Here is a 19,049-nt window from a genome sequence, read left to right as displayed (position 1 = left end):
GTATTTCTGCCAGCTTGGGAAAATATGCTTTTAAGGCAGCTGTACTTGCCTTGCCAGAGTCCTGATTGTGGAAACAGGCCATGCCATGCAAAGGTGAGGATGACTTTGCTGGGAGAGGTTGAGTCCATTGCTATAAGGTTCTTGTTTACAAACATTTCATATTTGTCCAAAAATATATGAGTACAATTTACTATTAAAATTAAATTGTAAAAGTAAAATATAAAGAATCATAGCTACTCAGCTGTGATACTTTATAAAACTTCCATACATATTTTTCTTTTCAAGATGACACTTATTGTTTTCCTATTCCACACTAGATGATAGTCACTTCCTATTTCATTTCCTCTGTACACTCTTGTATCTTGAACCAGTCTGAAGATGTCAGTGTCAACTATAGTATAATCAATAAGGCTTTTGTTCTCTCCATCTGAATTTGTGCACATTTGTATGTTGTGGAATGTTATGTTAGTAATAACTAGCTGATGTCCTGAGCAAGAAATCACAGCAGGTACTTATCATTATAAGGCATATTCCGGTAATTGGACCACATTTTTTTTTATTAAGCTAAAAGCACAATACTGAAATAAAACCCGACAAGTTTCGTAAGTCATTTGACTTACATTCATTTTTCTATTTGAATGATTATGTCAATTTTTGGTAGGAAACGTGGTGTTAAGGCAAAGTTGAAACCTTTCAGGAGTAAATTTTTTTTGGTTTTTGATAGGAGTCTTGAAGAAAGGTTAATAACTACTTTGGAATAATCTAGGTGTTTTCTTTGTTTTTGGTGAAGAAGTAAGTTAAATTTTTTGATTAAAGTATGCTTCTTCTGATCAGAAATTGCTGCAGCTTTATTGTAAGTGATGATGTCTATGTTGTTCCACAGGTCAGACAGAAGAGATGTGGCTAACTCATTATGTAGAGAAAATGTATCTTGGCTTATTTGTGCTAATTCTGATCTAGTGGCTGAAATCCTTTCTCTCAGAATTGCTAGTTCCATTCTTTGGTAAATTCTGTTAGCTTTATTTGTATGGAATGCACGCTTGATTTGGATGAACTTAGGTATGATTTCGTTATCTCTGCATTGGATTAAAAATATAAGACGGTTGATGAAATTCAGATGTTTAATATGTATCTTATGTATTTTTGGTACACCATAAATTCTTGGAACTAATGGGTGTTTTGATTGTAGAGTTCTTTTAAGTTCTTCAGTCCCATTAGGAGATTTCTTAATGCAGCCTCACACCACCCCTTCGCAAAAAATAGGACTAATAAAAACCCTGAGGGACAGAGCTTATAATATTTCCAGCACAGAAAAACAGAGAAATGAAGAATTGGAATATTTAACATAGATCTTCAAAAAAAAATGGTTATGAACCAAAGACTATCAAAAAAATCCTCCACACACACACCTCCTACAAGCATCTCACAGAAACAAGATTTCAAAAAAACACTATCACGCTTCCATATATCAAGAATGTTACAGACAAGATGGCTAAATTACTAAACAAACATAACATCAAAGTAGCCTTTCTTCCACTGGAAAAAATTTCAAGATTTCTATATCCCCCAAAACCTCCACATCATCCTTTAAAAAAAAAACAGGTGTTTATAAAACTTATTGTTCTTGCAGCATCTGCTACGTAGCACAGACAGGAAGATCTGGGGAAATACGCATGAATGAACACCAAACTGATGTGCAAAACAGAAGAGAACACAAATCAAGTTTAGCTTTCCATACCACTTCCACCGCCCACAGTGTACTCTGGCAGAAAACAAACATGCCTTACATAGAAAAAAAACTGTTACATAAGGAAATTTAAAGAAGTTGCAAACATGCTTAGAATTCCAACACAATGCAATAAAAACCAAGGCTTAATTCTACACCACGTTTGGTCAGCTTTGATTAAAAAATATACCTCAGTCAGACCTCGGACATTATGAACGTGAACAACAGAACGTGGCATCATCCAGCATTGTTTAAACTTGGCATTGCTCTGAATCTGCATTCTGATTTCTTAATTTTATGAACAGTCAGATGGCTACAACTGTATAGTATGAACTATATTTGAATTATTTCTCTTTTTTTTTTGTTGTTTTAAACTTTAAGTTACCTTTTACCCCTGAAGATGTAAGCCAAATGACTTACGAAACTTGTCGGGTTTTATTTCTTTATTGTGCTTTTAGCTTAATAAAAAATGTGGTCCAATTACCGGAATATGCCTTATGAACTTCTAAACCACAGAAACCTCCACTTACTTATCATTATTTTCTCCAAATTTTCCTAAAGATTTTCATGTGTCATGGAATCAAATCTCTGCAGTATTGATCTCCAATAGAACCAGACTTTCCTTTTACTTTATATCAGCTATCTTCCATAATGACTTGCAAAATTACCCTACCCACCTTCTAGTAAAACTTTCTATCTGAGACCATAGGTGCAAGTAAGTCTCATTGTTCAGTTTTCTCATTTTAAATTGTTTGTCATTCAAGAATTTTCTTTATTATTAGCACAGACCCCCCCACAGATTCGAAAGACTCATTGCTGGAAGGACACTGTTGGATCGTCCTTCCTGTCTTGATTCACCATCTTGCTTTAACGTTGTTCTTATTAAGGTTAATTAATTGTATGTTGATTACTAATCTATTATACTGCACCACCCTATATTCAGATTAGTCTATGCAAAATAGTGTAATCAAATATTAATTAACTTTAGCAGTCTAATGTTTATATATAGGCTGAATTTTACATTAACATTTGAGGTTCCCACTGGGTCCGATAATTTTATGAACGGTGCAGTGGAAAAGAATCAGGCTAACAACAAATTGAAATCAATAAAACAAAACATTTAATTCAAGGTTATATAATATATACATAAGCATACTTTGGATACAAGATAATGCAAAATTAACTCAGTTCAACTACACATAACATTCACTTAACTTTTGGTATTAAACACTGAGCTTCAAAATCTAATTTCTCCTTAATAGACAAAGATAGTTCTAAAGTTCTTTACCACTGAAATTCACAGCAAATATTTTAACAATTGTATTCTTTATCTATCCCTTAGTCAGAAATCACATAGTTCAGTCAAGAGATAGTTATCACCTTAAGGGGGGAAGACTATTAATCTTCTAGCTTTGGCTAATTTCAGCATAAACACCACAGTTAATGTTAGGATTAAACAGGAGGAGATAATTCTTATAGCTTCACTCTAAAATGCTATAAAGTTGAACTGTTCTTACCAGAATAAATCTTTGCACATATTATTCACCAAGGCACACTTAAAACTTCAGTCAGTTATCTCACTGGAGCTACACATTTCAAAAGTAATCTTCTTTAAACTAACTTAATCTTTAATTTCAGCACATCACATATGTAGACACACTTGCACTAGAAAATTCACTTATTCCTCACATACTACTTTGCAATAGAATCAGCTTTCCACTAATCTTCCTTGAAAGCACTGGAATACAATATTAACTTCAGAATTCCATATCAATATTCTGAGTTGTCAATTTACATTTCGATCCTTCGTAATCTGATTACAGCACTTAATTCTTTGTACTACAGTCTCTTACTTAACTCCGTGCTGCTAATAAATTATTTCCTCATCTCTATTGTACTGTTCTCAGTGCCGTTACTGTGCTGAGTGCTCCAATTGTACTCAGTCCCTAGTTCTAGTGCTGACTCACTCCCGACCAACTCTTGTGTCCCTATTTACTCTCGCTTTCCGTTTATATACCTTCACTCCGTTTTCCCGCCAAAACTTGTTCTCACTGTCTAGCTCATATCAATTCCATCTCACATCCATAACTCACGCACTACTATGCTCGCGCTTTCTATTTTTAACTCCGTCTCCATGACAACAATTAGAGCAGTACATAAGCATTACATAACATTATACCTTTACATACAGAAATTAAATAAAAGGATATTTTTCAATTCAAATAATATATAATTAAATATGATGAACACAAATTCTTCTACTATTAATATAGGAATAAATAAAATAATCTGAACGTTATTTTTATACAGAGTCCTTTCCATTATTAATACATATCCTAGATTAAATAATTAAAATAAAAAAGCTCAAAGGTAATTATATGAATAATAGTTTATAACAAGAGATTTTCATTAAATAATATCTACAAATGTAGCCTTTGATATGGTGGATTATGTTGGATTCTGAAGGGAGTATTAATAATTTTAATTTCTCTTCATTCAGAATCCAACAACATACTTTCAGGCAATGCATTCTGCTCATCAATCATTAAAAAAAAAACTTACCCAACATGATGTAAGGCTCATATTAAACAAGTATGTTACAGATGCTGTTAATTCCATTGGGGCATTTCTTCAAGACATGCAATGATATATTGTTAAGTCATGCTGCCATATTAACATCTAGTTTACTTGATTCCTCATATACTTCCTGCTCATTCACCATCAGTCCCTCCTCCATTATACCTTCTACATTTACTATCTATCCCAATGGCTTTAACAGGCCTTTAAGGCCCACAACCTTCCAAGCATGCCTGGATTTCGTAACCGAAATACGAGATAAGGTGGTCAGCCCTATGCCTCTAAGTATTCCTGACTGTTTCCCTGTGTGTTCACGACCGGTTTGCCTGCTTGTGGGATGAAAAACCTCAGATAAACTGGCGGAAAAAAACCTGCTGTCCACGCCCAAGACCCACCAACTTGACTATGTGAGGAAGATCCTTCAGCTCCTCACATCACCGACAGGAACTGAACCAAGGACACTCCTTCCCCAGGCATATGGTTGCAAAGCACAAAGCCACTAGGCTAACCGCACAGACTACATTTACTACATTTTACTATATCCTCTATCTACATTTTACTATATCCTCTGCATCAGCTATACCAATCTACCATTTGTTTTCAACCAGCATCATCCTCTCTTAGTCATTCTTTCTTACATGTCTCCCATATCAAAAGAACATTGATTGGCTAATTTCTGATTATACTGCACCTTTTACACCAAGCTCTTTGCATGCTGTGCAACTGATTATTACCAACATTCATCTTGTGTTGCCTTTACAGTGCTTTTTTCTTCCATGTTTCATGCTTAATCGCTTTATTAATCTATTTTACTCTTACTTTATTCAGTCTTCTCACCTCTGAAATACACTTTGACAATGGGGCTGTTAGATAGCTCGTAATCTGTGCCCAAGCAGTATCTATCTCCTTTCCACTCCACTCCCCTTATCCATGCTATAGCTCTAATTTGTCTCTTAACTTTTCATAACTGTTTGCTATGTAGTTCCATATATAGCCCATCCTGACAGTGAATGGTGTCTCCATTCACTCACATCCTCTGATGATTGATCATGTCTAAGACTCACAACCCTCATATGCTCTCTGTTACATACTGCCTGAGATAATTGTCACTAAAGAACTCAAGAAATTCATTCTCCTTATTTCCTAAGGTAATCTCTTCATTTCAATCAGTATTGCCATAATTAAAATCATTCATAACAATCACTCTCTTGCTTGCTAGCCAATTTGGCAATACATTTTTTTGCCTCCATCCTCCACATCAAATTTCACAGCCTATAGCAACACCAACTAAATATCTTATCCTATCAGTGTCTTACCATACTGCTTCCAAACTACTGCCATTATTTTCCTCTTGTAACTTAATCATTTGCATTCAGACATAGTTCCCACACAACAGCAGTACCCCACCTTTGTTCTTGCCCTTCCTATCCTCACAAAAAGCATTATATCTTTCCATTACTATTAGGATATCATTCTCATCCAACCATGTTTCACTTATTCCAGCTACTTTTGGGGGATTATATAATTCAAAGAACACAACGATTTCATCTTTGTGTTCTTTACCCCACCTTTGTTCTTGCCCTTCCTATCCTCACAAAAAGCATTATATCTTTCCATTACTATTAGGATATCATTCTCATCCAACCATGTTTCACTTATTCCAGCTACTTTTGGGGGATTATATAATTCAAAGAACACAACGATTTCATCTCCTTATTTCTGATACTCTTGGAATTTGTAAATGAGCATAGCAATTCATTTCTTGGTCTGTATCCTAACCATGCCATCCCTTTATCTTTAAGCTTCTCGTAGAATGTTATTAAGCTGCTCCCTCCTTTTTTTGAAATATAGTTCCTAAATAACCTGAAGGATCTCACCTGTTTTGGTTGTTTTAATCTCATTAATTCCAGGTATCCTATCCCAATGGCTTTAACAGGCCTTTAAGGCCCACAACCTTCCAAGCATGCTGCTTGGATTTCATAACCAAAATACGAGGATAGAATGGTCACTCCTATGCCTCAAGGTATTCTTGGCTGTAGATCCGTGTGTTCACGGGGCCGGTTTGCCTGCTTGCGGGATGAAAAACACCAGATTAACTGGCAAAAAAACCCTACTGCCCGCGCCCAAGACAGGCTAACTTGGCTATGGCTGAGGAAGATCCTTCAGCTCCTCACGTCTCTGATGGGAATCGAACCTAGGACACTCCTTCCCCAGGCATATGGTTGCGAAGCACAAAGCCACTAGGCTAACCGCGCGGACCATTAATTCCAGGTATGCACATATGATATTTCTCTAAACATATGTTGATGTCTTTAATACTATTGAGGTTCTGGTAACTGGCTTTTCACTGTTTGCCCTGATGCTATTAGCCTCACAATTCTTGTATAACTGAGTATCATAATGTATAGTGTGAATACAGTTTAATTAGCCAAGTCCTAAATTCCTCATTTGTTCAGCATCCAAATGAATATTTAATAACAGGGCACACCATGAAAAGATGAGAAATAGACCTTGGTTCAATAGCTCCAACTAGTTCTCCACTTATAGGCTATGTGAAAGTTTCTTCCCAGTATGTGATTATGAGTATGTAATAACATTTTGATATAATAAAGGGAAACAGTACAAGTTTAGTTACCAATAATCAAATTCAAGCACCAAGTTTCAAAAAAAAAAATATATATATATATATATATATATATTATATTATTTTTGTCTTGTTGCTGATGCTTTATATAAAATCATTTTTAGCTAGCAGCTCACTTTTTTTAGTGATTGGCCAGACATAAATATTAACTACTAGTTTATCTAGGTTATCATCATCATCATCAAATTCCTGCCATGTACCCTCAAGGGGTGTACAGGATATGACAGTACTACATGAAAAAATTACATCATTACTAACTTCCTATCTACAATTTTCCTCCAAATCAGTCTGTTACTTGTCAAGACTCCAACATTATCAGATCTTATATTTCTATCGTCTAAGGCACTTTGTACCGTATCAATCCACCTATATCTTGGTCTTCCTCTGGGTCGTTTTCCTGCCAACCTGGCAGAGAACACTTGTTTTGCTAATCTTTCCTCTCCCATTCTATTTAAGTGACCATACCATCTGAGATTAGCTCTGCTAACACATTCCTGGATGCTGACAATGTCAAGTTCTTTCCTAATATCCTCATTTTTAATATGATATTGCCATTGATGCCATCTGTTCACGCCTCTAATCTTTCTCAGGACTCTCATATCTGTGGTCTCTAGTCTTTGGTCAAGTGTTTTACTTCTGACCCAGCTCTCAGATCCATAAGTTAAAATTGGTTTGAACACAGTCTTGTATACAGCTAATTTAGTGTTCCAACTAATTTCTTTCTTATTCCATATGAATTTATTCAATTGACTTCCCACGATACCAGCTTTGCTGATTCTGTTGTCTATTTCTATATTTAGTTTACCATCTTCAGTAAAAATTGTGCCTAAGTAGCTGAAATGTTTTACTTGTTCCACAGGTTCTCCATTCACAACACAGTTGACATTTTCAATGATTCTGCCTATTTTCATTGTCTTTGTCTTTTTATTGCTGACCTTCATACCATATCTATTACAACAGCTATTCAATTTAGTCAGAGAATCTTGCAGACTTGTAGCGGATTTATTTAGAAGTATAACATCATCCGCATAAAGCAAAGAGCTGACATTAACATCTCCAATTTTGATATCAGGTTTAATACCACATTCCTTCATAATGTGATCCATATAGATAATAAATAACAGAGGGGATAATGTACATCCTTGTCTCACACCAGATTTAACATTAAACCATCTTCCTGTACTTCCTTCAATTCTAACTGCTGACTCACAACTCAAATAAAGACTAAGTATTGCTTGATATAATGCCCCATTGACACCATATAACTGCAGCATATTGAATAGCTTCTCTCTTGGCACCTTGTCATATGCCTTTTCCAAATCGACAAAACTTAAATACAGATCTTTGTTATATTCCCATGCTTTCTCAACTATTTGTCGTAAAGTGAAGATCTGATCCTGACAGCCTCTATTTGGCCTGAATCCAGCTTGTTCTTCACCAAGCTTTTCTTCCACAATTCTTCTCAACCGTTTCTCAAGTATACTTGCATAGATCTTGCCAGGAACACTCAGTAGGGCAATACCTCTGTAATTCTCACATTCAGTTTTATTTCCCTTTTTATATATGGGTAATATGAGAGCTCTACTCCAATCATCGGGAATTCGTCCCTCTGTCCAGGCTTTCTGAACTATGCAGTGCAGCCACTGTATGACTCTTATACCACCATACTTCAGCATTTCTGGTCGAATATCATCTACTCCTGCTGACTTTCCACATTTCAAGCCTTTGATGGCTTTTTCTACTTCAAGTATGGATATGTATTCCTGACTGCATGCCTGGTCAGTGTTTTTTATCACTGTGCTGTCATCACTGCTTGTTTCATTTAGCAGTTTTTCAAAGTAATTACTCCATACTTCAAGGATATCTTTTTCTCCTGTTTTCATTTCACCTTTATCATCTCTAATTCCTTTTACAGCACTCTTTCCTCCATTCTTAAGCTTCTTCAACAACCTCCAGAATATTTTGCCACCTTCTTGATATTTATTTTCTATATTCTTGCCAAAGTCCTCCCATGACTTTTGTTTAGCTAGTTTTACACACTGTTTAGCTTTCTTACATTTGTCTCTGTATTCTGTAAGAGTAAAAGCTGACTTATTTGCCAGGAACTTTTGATATGCTTTCTTCTTTTCCTTCACTGCCTCTTTAACTTCCTGTGTCCACCAGGGAGTTCTGATTTTTTTATCCTTGCACACAACCTCACCACATTCCTCTCTGGCAGAATCAATCAATGTTTCCTTCAGAGTTTGCCACTGAATCTCCAAGGTTTGATTCCTGTTCTCAAACTCTTTCATTTTCTTTTCAATAATATTTCTGTATTTTAGTCTACAGTTCACATCTGAGAGCTGCTCAACTTTTATTTGCTTTAAAACTTTCTTACATGTTATTCTTTTCAATATGAAATTCAATTTTATCCTGCTCAAGACTAAATAGTGATCACTTCCAATTTCAAATCCTCTGTACACTCTGGTGTCCTGCACCAGGGAGAAAACATCACTATCAACAATAACATAGTCAATGAGACTTTTCTTATTCCTAGCCTCTTCTCTCTATGTGAATTTGTGCACATTTTTATGTTGGAACATGGTGTTAGTAATAACCAGTCCATGTCCTGAGCAGAAATCCAGCAGATATTTGCCATTATTATTAGCTTTGCTCTTTTCTCCAAATTTTCCCAAAATATTTTTGTATGTCTCATAATCATTTCCTACTCTACTATTTAGATCCCCAACAAGGACCAACTTTTCCTTTTTCATTGTGTCAGTTGCTTTTTCTAAAGCCTCAAAAAATTCCTCCACTTCTACCTTAGTAGAACCTTCTGTGGGACCATAGGCACAAATAAGTCTCATTGTAGAGTTCCCCATTCTCATATTTGCCCACATTACTCTACTTGAGACTGACTGCCATTCAAGAAGATTAGCCTCGTATTTTGTGTTGAATACTATGGCTACCCATTCTTTTCCTTGATTGTCATTGCCTGAATATAACATTTTGTATTTATTGCTCAGAAAGCTCTCACCAGTTTTGGTCTTTTTTGTTTCAGTCACCCCTATTATGTCGATCTGGTACTTATCTAATTCCTCAGCTAGCTCCATTTCTTTGCCATTCAGGCTTCTTACGTTGATAGTACCGATCTTTAACTCTGGTGATGTATAGTTGGGGTTTGTTTTCAGATTTGTTCCAGTAGCTGACTTTTCGCTGTTCGCCCTGGTTCCCTGGCGAAAACAACGGGGGCCTTGTTTAACCGGGCGACGCCCCAGCCGGCATGAAATTTTGTCATGTTGTACCATCATTTTTTATTTTGGTTTAACCAATAAGAATACAATTTGGTCGGCTAAATCCCAAATTGCCAGCCCATCCTCGTTCGTTCAGTATCAAAGTAGATACCCAACAGGGTGCACCACGAGAAGGTGAGGATTGGACATTAGGTCAGAAGCCCTGGTCGGTTCTCCGCATTCCTTTAAAGGCTATGTGGAGGTCTCCTCTCAGTTATACAGCTTTGACCCTTAAGCACCCCATCTATCTAGGTTATTAATAGTTAAATCTAGGTTCTATCTAGGTTATTAATAGTTAAATTAGTAGTTAATATATCTTAGGCTAGCCACTCACTCAAGAAGAAACTTTAATATCATCTAAGAATTGTGATGCTTCACCAACATAAATACCACTTGTGGATTTGTTTCATTTAGTAGACTGAGGCTTATGTGCTCTCTTCCTTTCAATATATCTAACAGAATTCGTTTTGAAGCTACTGAGGTTCTTTTCAGTGCAAAAGCACTTTGTCCCAACTTTACATTTCCAGAACTGAAAGTCCTAAGTCCTAAAAACATAACAACAGTCTTGTCATCACTCAGGAAAACAAAAGCAAGGCTTTAGTAGTATAAGATAAGAAAAAGAAAGAAAGAATTTTATGGGAAAATTTCATTAATGCTTCATGACTACTCTGCTTATCGACCCTTCTCTTTTGATGTGATAGTCAGATTAATGAACTCATTAATGTCATTGATAGTGTTGCTACTTTGGATGATGATGATTTAAAGAAAACACTCGAGAAAATTTTTTTGTGCATCTTCCTCAGCTATGTGGTCTCCCTACTTTCCCTAAGGTTTGTGTATTGTTTTTCCAATATGTAAATTTCTAATCATTTGTTAACTTTTCTCCCTTTTTTTACAGGAGAGTCCATCTCTCATATTAAGAACACAAGGACTTTAAGACTTTAAAGTCCTTTTGTTCTTAACTGGACTTGAAGAACAAAATCTGCACTCTGTCTCCAGGCCTGTCTGATATTATGACAAGTGAATTTTGTCAAACATGATTTTGATATTGTTAAACTTTATTTTGTAATTCAGTCTGAATATTTTATGGTTCAGAATAAATGGTATCAATAAACTGAAAGGCGAGAGCCCCCCCCCCCTCTCACCCACTCTTTCAAACTATTTTATTGAACATTATGAATAATTTCTCCTGAGCAATATTTCTCCAAAACCTGCATTATGCTGTAGGTATGTTGACACTCTTTGGGGTTTGGAATGATTCTTCCTTTGATCCAGAAAATTTTGTGTTCACTGATAACGCAGTTCATCCTAGAATACAGTTCATATTAGAAGGGGAGAGGGAAAAAAAAACAGTTCATTTTTTGTATCTTTTAATTCTTCAGCATGATGGCAGTCTTTACTACTCTGTATTTTGGAAGAAAACTCATATAGGACAGCATGTACATACAGAGTCACCCATCACTAGTTAAACTAGTTAAACCTTAATACATTGCATCCATACTTTACATTAAGTGCTTTTCAATGGTTTCACTAAAACCATTTACAGAGCATTCAGTGGTTGAAGGCTTTCTGCTCAAGAACAAATTGCTCACATTCTAATTTCCTCATGTAACATCATGACATATTGATAAAATTCTCATGTAACATTTCATCCTGTCTAGAAAATCTCTACTTTGTTTTTCCTCTGCCTAAAGATAAGCTTCCTCTATTAAACTTTCCTATATGTACCTTCCTTGCTCTTATATCCTGTTTTATTTTGGACAGTCTGCCTCAGTTCATTGTGAGGAACATGAAATGTAAGTATTATGAACCAGAACAGTATTCTACAGAAAATAGATTCCTTATGAACAGGCTTTGTAAAAAAAAGTTCCAAAACATTATTACATCATTAACTTGAACAGATCTGATAGTGTGCATATATCTCCCTTATAGGAAATAAGGGTACCAGAAACTGAGACATACAGCTGTGTGATAGTGCATGAATGCATGTCTCAGTTTCTGGTGCTCCTCACAATGCTTTGTCCTCCTCTTTATTATTATTATTACACAGGCATCCATAGTCAGAAGATCCATTATACATACACTAGCCATTATTCATTTAATACCCATCATACCACTCCTTAAACTCATTCACTGACGAAGCACTCACAATCACCTCTGGCATCAGATTCCACCCATTCACCACACTCCAAGAAAAATCGAGTCCTAACACCCTGGCTAACAACGCTCTTACACAATTTCCACAGGTGAGCCCTTGTTCTTGCACTTCTACCATGTACTGAAAAGTCTTCAGTGACAAACCTATAAAATCCCTTTAATAACTTATATGCTTCTATAATGTCTCCTCTTTTTGTACCAATTGGCTAGTTTTTGAAGCTCACAAACTGCCAAGCTATTCTAATAGAGAGCATTCCATAGACCTGCCACAATTTTTGTCACTCACCTCTGGATCCTCTCCACCACTTCTTTATCTGCCACAGAATCTAGGTGCCCAGATCTGTGCACAGCAGTCCAGATGTGGCCTTATTAAAGCCTTATATAGGGAAACCATAACCTCTCCATCCTTGCTTGTTTAGAGTACTCTTCAACAACCCTGTGATCTGATGTGCTGTTTTGGTTACCGTTTCAATATGCCCTCTAAACCTCAACTCCCGTTCCACAATCACCTCAAAGTCCCTGGCCTCATCAGTTTCCTGCAGTTTAGTTTCATCAATATGGTACACAATTGGTAATCTCTTCCAAAAGTGTATTACCTTACACTTGGCCACATTCAACTGTCAGCCTTTACTTTTGCCCATACTGCTAGTCTGTTTTAGTCTTTCTGCAGGATCTCTGCATCACATTCACCATTGCTCTTTCCAGTTTAGCATCATCAGCAAACCGAATATTTCCTGTCAAATCATTTCCTATATTATTGATATGCAAATTAAGCAACAGAGGACCACATACTGAGAAAGAACAGTGGTGTACCACAGTTCACCTGCCTTCTGCTGGATTCAACTCCTCCAACTTAACTCCGCTCAACCCTCTGATCCAAATTATCAGATTCATATTTATGCAAGGGTTCTTTGCTAATCCTGTTAAATGCCTTTGCAGAGTCTAGCAATAACAATGAGTAGCCATTTCCCATATCCAACTCCATTGTTCATGTGATCATAAAAAAGTAAGTAAATTACTAAGGCAAGACCTACCCTTCACAAAACTATGCAGTCCCTCATAGAGTTTCATATTCCTATCCACATGTCCTGATTTCTGCCTTTCTCCAAAAACTTCATTATCACTCCTAGATTCTGATTGGCCTATGATTTGCTACGTCTGTTTTGGACTCTCCTTTATGCAGTAGGACTATTAAATGGTATATGTAATATACCATTTAATCTCATGACTGTGTTCACATTGAGGTTCTGCAATATTTTAAGTTCTTCCATTTCTTCAACCTCTCTTTTCCCATCAGGCAATGTCAGATTTGACATTTCAACATCACCACCATAAAATGATCACTCAGTAATTCAACTATTTGGTTTGGTTATGTTATCTCCCTACCATCAGCACTTTAAAGTCATCATTCCTTTTTACTTTCCACATAAGAAAAGAAATCTTTAGGATTTCTTTTGGCCTCATCAGCTTGCTTTCTCTCATAATTAGCTTTGGACTTCCTTACCAAACAGGTTACCTCTTTTTGCATCTACCTTATACTGTTCATGGGCATGCTGATCACCTTTTTCATTATAATCCATCCACAACTTTTCTTTGTCTGCAGCTCCTGCTTATTAAACTATTTTAATTTCTATTGATATATGATTTATCCTTCTGACTCTGATTCTTCTTTCGTTCCATTGTGCAGAAACTTCAGCTACAAAAGATAATAAAGACAAGTGAATATTCAACAGCATGGAATTCAACCATTCACTGACTGGGAAAACTTCTTAATAAAGCTTGTGCATGTTCCATACACATTTAATAAAAATGCATATCAGCCAGTTCAGTATATGTGAAGTTGCACTCTACTGCAAAACACTGACATATGATTTGCTCAGGACAAGCCAAGTAGACTGAATGCAACTAAGGCATGTCTTGCATGCAATTCTGATTGTTTACAGTCATATAATTTAAGTTGCAGATATTTGCTTTACATGTTATTATTAATATCAGACTTCCATGGAGTCAAAAGATTCGTCGAGAGGGAGATTAACACATTCACACAAAAAAGATTATCAACCCATACCGTAAATACATTCAAGTTATCACACTCTCAGGTAATGCATTCCACTCTTAACCATCCTCCATGGAAAGAACCTGCTGCTCATTCCCTTGAATTTTTCATAAGTTCTATGAAAAACTCCTCCACATTAATCTAGTAATAACCATCACAATGTCTCAGTCATATCCCTTCTATTCATGAGGCTCTGCAGTTTCCTTTTTATTACTATTTATTTAATTAGCAGAATCTCAATTATTTTAGTGTCTTTGTTGCATTAACATGAATTATGTCAACATGGTACTTCTCTAGTTCTTCTGAGAGTTTGACTTCTTTTCTACAGGACGTTTCAAAAGGATGTATACAACTTTGCAGATAATGACTCAGTAGATGTACAAAAGCTGAGTGAGTGTCATAATGTAGTGAAACACATCAATTTTTGGTCACGTAACTTTATTACCAAATGACAACAATAGATAGTGTGATGTATCACACCATTAGAAAATGGTGACTTTTGATGGTGCACAGCGAGCACGTTGTGTATTTTGATTTCAGAAAACAAAGTCTGCAACACGTGTTCAGAGGAATTTCAGCACACAATATGGCAAAGAACCTCCTAGTAGGTGCACGATCTACACATGACACAAGAATTTTGTGGAAACAAAATTTTTGTGATGTCAAGAGGCCAGGAAGAAACTGTTTTGAGTAGGCATTTTAATTTCTTTATTCGCAATTTAGTGAGATCATATTCTGATGGTCTGTAGGCAGAGCAGTCTTTAAGAATGATATCCATTTTCTTGTTATATTCACTGGCATTGAGGATAATGGTAGCACTTCCCTTATCAGATCTGGTAATGATTATGCTGTTATCTTTATGCAGGACATTGAGCTGGCAGGAAGATATAAGAAACCCATTCACACAGGCTGTGATACATGCACAAACTTTTCCATCACCTCATATCCTAAACAATATGGTGTCATTAAAACACTAACCCATAGAGTCTATAACCTTTGTCCAACGAGACCTCTCTTGCAGCGGAACTCAATCATATACACCACAAATTTTTATTTAATGGCTACAGTTCCCACTGTTATGTTGTTGTTTTCTTAAATATTTTACCTCTATTGTTCTCCTTGTACCTATGGAGATCTGGCTTTTAAACTGACTTTCTGCGGCGTTTCTCTCTTCGATATTTTTGTGAGTGGTAAAATTCAATCTCTTACTCAGACAAACTCAGGTATACATGGGAAAACACATTTATTATTTATCTAAGAACATTACAATTTAAACAACACATATAATCAAGGTTAATACTAAAATACAAGTAAAGCAGAGTAATTATAATCAAATAGACAGGCTATTCAAACACACTTATGAGAATCTTATGTTCATCTATATCACAAACATGGATGCCAGTATTAAACTAGATTACTGCTACTAAAGACCCATACACATTAAACTCAGTCTAGACAACTTATGAACGTAGACTACCAGTCCAATTCGATTAACATAACGCAGGAAATTGTCTCAAGATTTTCTCTCTCATCTTTTCTAAACTCTGTCCATTTTACACCTTCTTCACCAATAGATAACACATAAAAAAGAAGATTTGTACATTACCCTTGTTAGATGATTTCTTGATCCTTCCATCTGTTCTTTGTTATAGATTGTCCCTCTGTACGATGGATTGCCACCACATGGGAGTCACATGCTTGTCCCGAATTCGCCACTTGTTTCTTCTGGGCTTACAAACTTTTGCGTTGCTGTTTCTAACACGATTTGTCTTCAAAGGAATCCTTTGCTGCTTTTTCATCAGTTAGAACCACACCGATGGTCTAAAACTCGAACACTGCCGTCATCTCGTGCTATACTTTCTTCGACTTCCTTCACTCAGCAACGGGAAACACGCTGCCACTTTTGCCATCTTCACATGTCTTGTCAGGTATCAAGCATGCCGATCCGTTCAGGAACTTCAAGCAGGAGACCCATGGGGAGGGCACATGCTACCGGGGAACACCACAGGAACCAGGAGAAAAACGTAAAAGGAAGCAAAAAAGTAGGTTCTTTCAATGATGTGAATCCATTTTAAACCGCATTCTAGCACCCTCTTTCCGCACCCCAAACTTGTCTACGATGCTCTCCCATTTGCTGTCACCGAGTGATGTCACCTCCTTGTTGTACACGCATCGCTTTTTTCTGAGAATGCAATTTCTTGCACCTTCCACGAATGCCTACTCATTGCTCATTACATGACCTTTGGTGGTCAAACTGCAACCTTTGAACTTTCTTTCGCACGATGATACATGACATATATTAACATTGATGTTTTTGACAAATTAAGATTCCATCTATTTTAGACAAATAACCTTAAACATAGTACAGTTTAATATTTATTTCCTACTTCGATTTCATTTTAATTTAAGATTCAACCTCTTATTTTATATTTTAATTCCTTTTTAAGCAAAGTTAATATGTGCATCTTCACATATTATGTCTGTTTTGCCAAGAGTACAAGTGTGCTTTTGTTTGATATTGTTCTCTTGTTAAATCTTGTTTAGATCTTGAATGATAGAGCCATTATTCAAGATCTAAAAAAAAAAAAAGAATCAATCCTCACAGTCCAGAACCTTCACTGCAGAAAGAACTTAGTAATGCTATCACCATACCCTATGTCTGAGGAACATCAGAAAAAATAGCCAGAATCTTAAATAAATAAAATCTCTGTGCCATTTTCAAGCCCCACTTAAAACTGCTCTACTAAAGACAAACTTCCTCCTTTCTCAGTTGCAGGTGTATATAGAGTTTCTTGTTCCTGCAAGTTGACCTACTATGGACAGACAGCAAGATCTGCTCATGGAAGAACATAAAAAATACATTTGCAGTTCCCATAATGCAAAACATTATGGGAAGGGTTCCAATAATGTTTTGCATTATGGGAACCCTTCAAATAATGTTTTGCATTATAGGAACCTATGTTGAATTAATGCAGAAGTCATATCTTTCTCATATACAAGTAGTAAAAAGGTGTGTCACCTTATTATTAAAATACTCTGGATCAGAATGGTTGTAGAAAGTTTGTTCTTTGGTTACAAAATAAATATTATATTACAATATACAATTTATATATATTATTAATGTGTGTGTGTGTGGAGAGACAGAGAGAATATATTTCTGTATATCTGATCTCAACATTTTAATAATAAGGTGGCTTATTATGAAATGACTTATGCATTCATTCAACCTTGATATCTGTGGGTTTTGGTCCTACTGATGCTGTTTTAATATTTGTGGGCTTTCTTTTTGGACTCAATAAGTTTTTGTGTATAGTTCTGCCTGTCATTGAGTAGAGCCACCACTAAGTGCATTGTCCTGGAGTGAATCAGGTCTGGAATGTTGAGTATAGTAGTGATCCTTTTAGATCATTTAGTGAAATTTAGCATGATCCTGTAGATCATTTCATGTGCAAAATTTGTTTGCTTATGCTTGGGTAAAAGATTAAAGCAAAGAATATAATTTCCCATTATATTTCCTTTACTGTGTAACTAAGTGACAAAATTTTTACATTTTAACTTACTTTCAAGTGAAGTATAAAAAAAATATATATTTAGTTGACACTACTTTCTAAAATTGGTTTGGTCATCATAATCCACAGTTATAAGGAATCAAGTGGAGAGGGGGACATTTATGTGATCAAGCTCTCTTTTGGTATTGAACAGCATGTTATAGATTCTCTTATTTCATATATATATATATATAATGCTTTCATTATCTTAGGCTTTGTGTCTGTTGTTGTAATAATAATAATAAAAAATTATTTAAAATTAGTTTTTTTAATATTCATATGTGTATAGTTCTGCCTGTGGCAGAGAGATTTAAATTAAATACTAACAGAGTATTAAATATTAGCATTGAATAATTATATATTTTTAGGTAGGATTTCTCTGGTCCTGGAACTACATGATTACTAAACGATGGAAAACTCAAGCTACTGGAGATGAAAACTTTATGCGAAAAGTTATGCATGATTTTCGTGCCTTTTGTGAGAATGAAAATGGAAGACTCAGGGAATTTTGGGATGCTTATGTGTTATCCAAATTGCAGTGTCTGTTGGCACCAGATTAAAGACTCTTGTAGTAAAGTATTGATGTAAATAATGACTTAGTTATCTTATGTCAACTCATGGCTGCTTAGATTCCTTCAAGATAATATATTTTTATACTGGAAATAGAATGTAATATAAATAATTGAATTCTGTTTAGTGTGTGACAATTTAAATTTCTACCTGCCTTTCACAGAATGTAATTTATTGTTATATAAAATTATGTTTATATTCAAAACCATTCGCTGATAATTTTGAATCATTTTATAGATCATAGCTATACAGCAGCAAAAGAAAAAACATGAAACATGTTTTTTCATTTATGCAGGATATGTAAACATGGAAAATTTTAATATTTAAGAGTTGGTGCATATTAAATAATAAACAATAGTGTGGTGTGCTTCCGTAACTTAATATCTAGTAAGATCAGTTTCTGAAAAATGCAGTTTTTCTATTTTTGTGTTAGATGCCATTTTATGTGCAGTCAATGTGCTCTAAGGTAAATGCTTTTAGGATTCCTGACTGAATACTC

The 19,049-nt window shown here is 35.5% G+C and overlaps 1 protein-coding gene across 4 annotated transcripts in view; it reads left to right on the top strand.

Moving 5' to 3' along the window:
- Iml1 (GATOR complex protein Iml1) overlaps positions 1-18,758 on the top strand; it is a 414,032-nt gene extending 395,274 nt beyond the window's left edge. For 3 of the 4 annotated variants that reach the window (XM_090410642.1, XM_090410643.1, XM_090410641.1), the window contains exon 36: positions 18,353-18,758. In XM_090410642.1, the coding sequence (XP_090266768.1) occupies positions 18,353-18,540 (188 nt within the window). In that variant the 3' untranslated portion in view covers positions 18,541-18,758. Of the gene's footprint in view, positions 1-18,348 lie in introns of all 4 variants that reach the window. The other variant, XM_090410644.1, reaches the window with a different exon arrangement.
- The last annotated feature ends 291 nt before the right edge of the window (positions 18,759-19,049 follow it).

Source organism: Typopeltis vanoorti, chromosome 20 (genome assembly GCF_054136105.1).
Source record: "Typopeltis vanoorti isolate ZY-2024b chromosome 20, IOZ_Tvanoo_1.0, whole genome shotgun sequence".
NCBI lineage: Eukaryota > Metazoa > Arthropoda > Arachnida > Uropygi > Thelyphonidae > Typopeltis > Typopeltis vanoorti.
The sequence above is the reverse complement of the archived record's forward strand: the minus strand, read 5'-3'. Positions and strand labels throughout refer to the sequence as shown.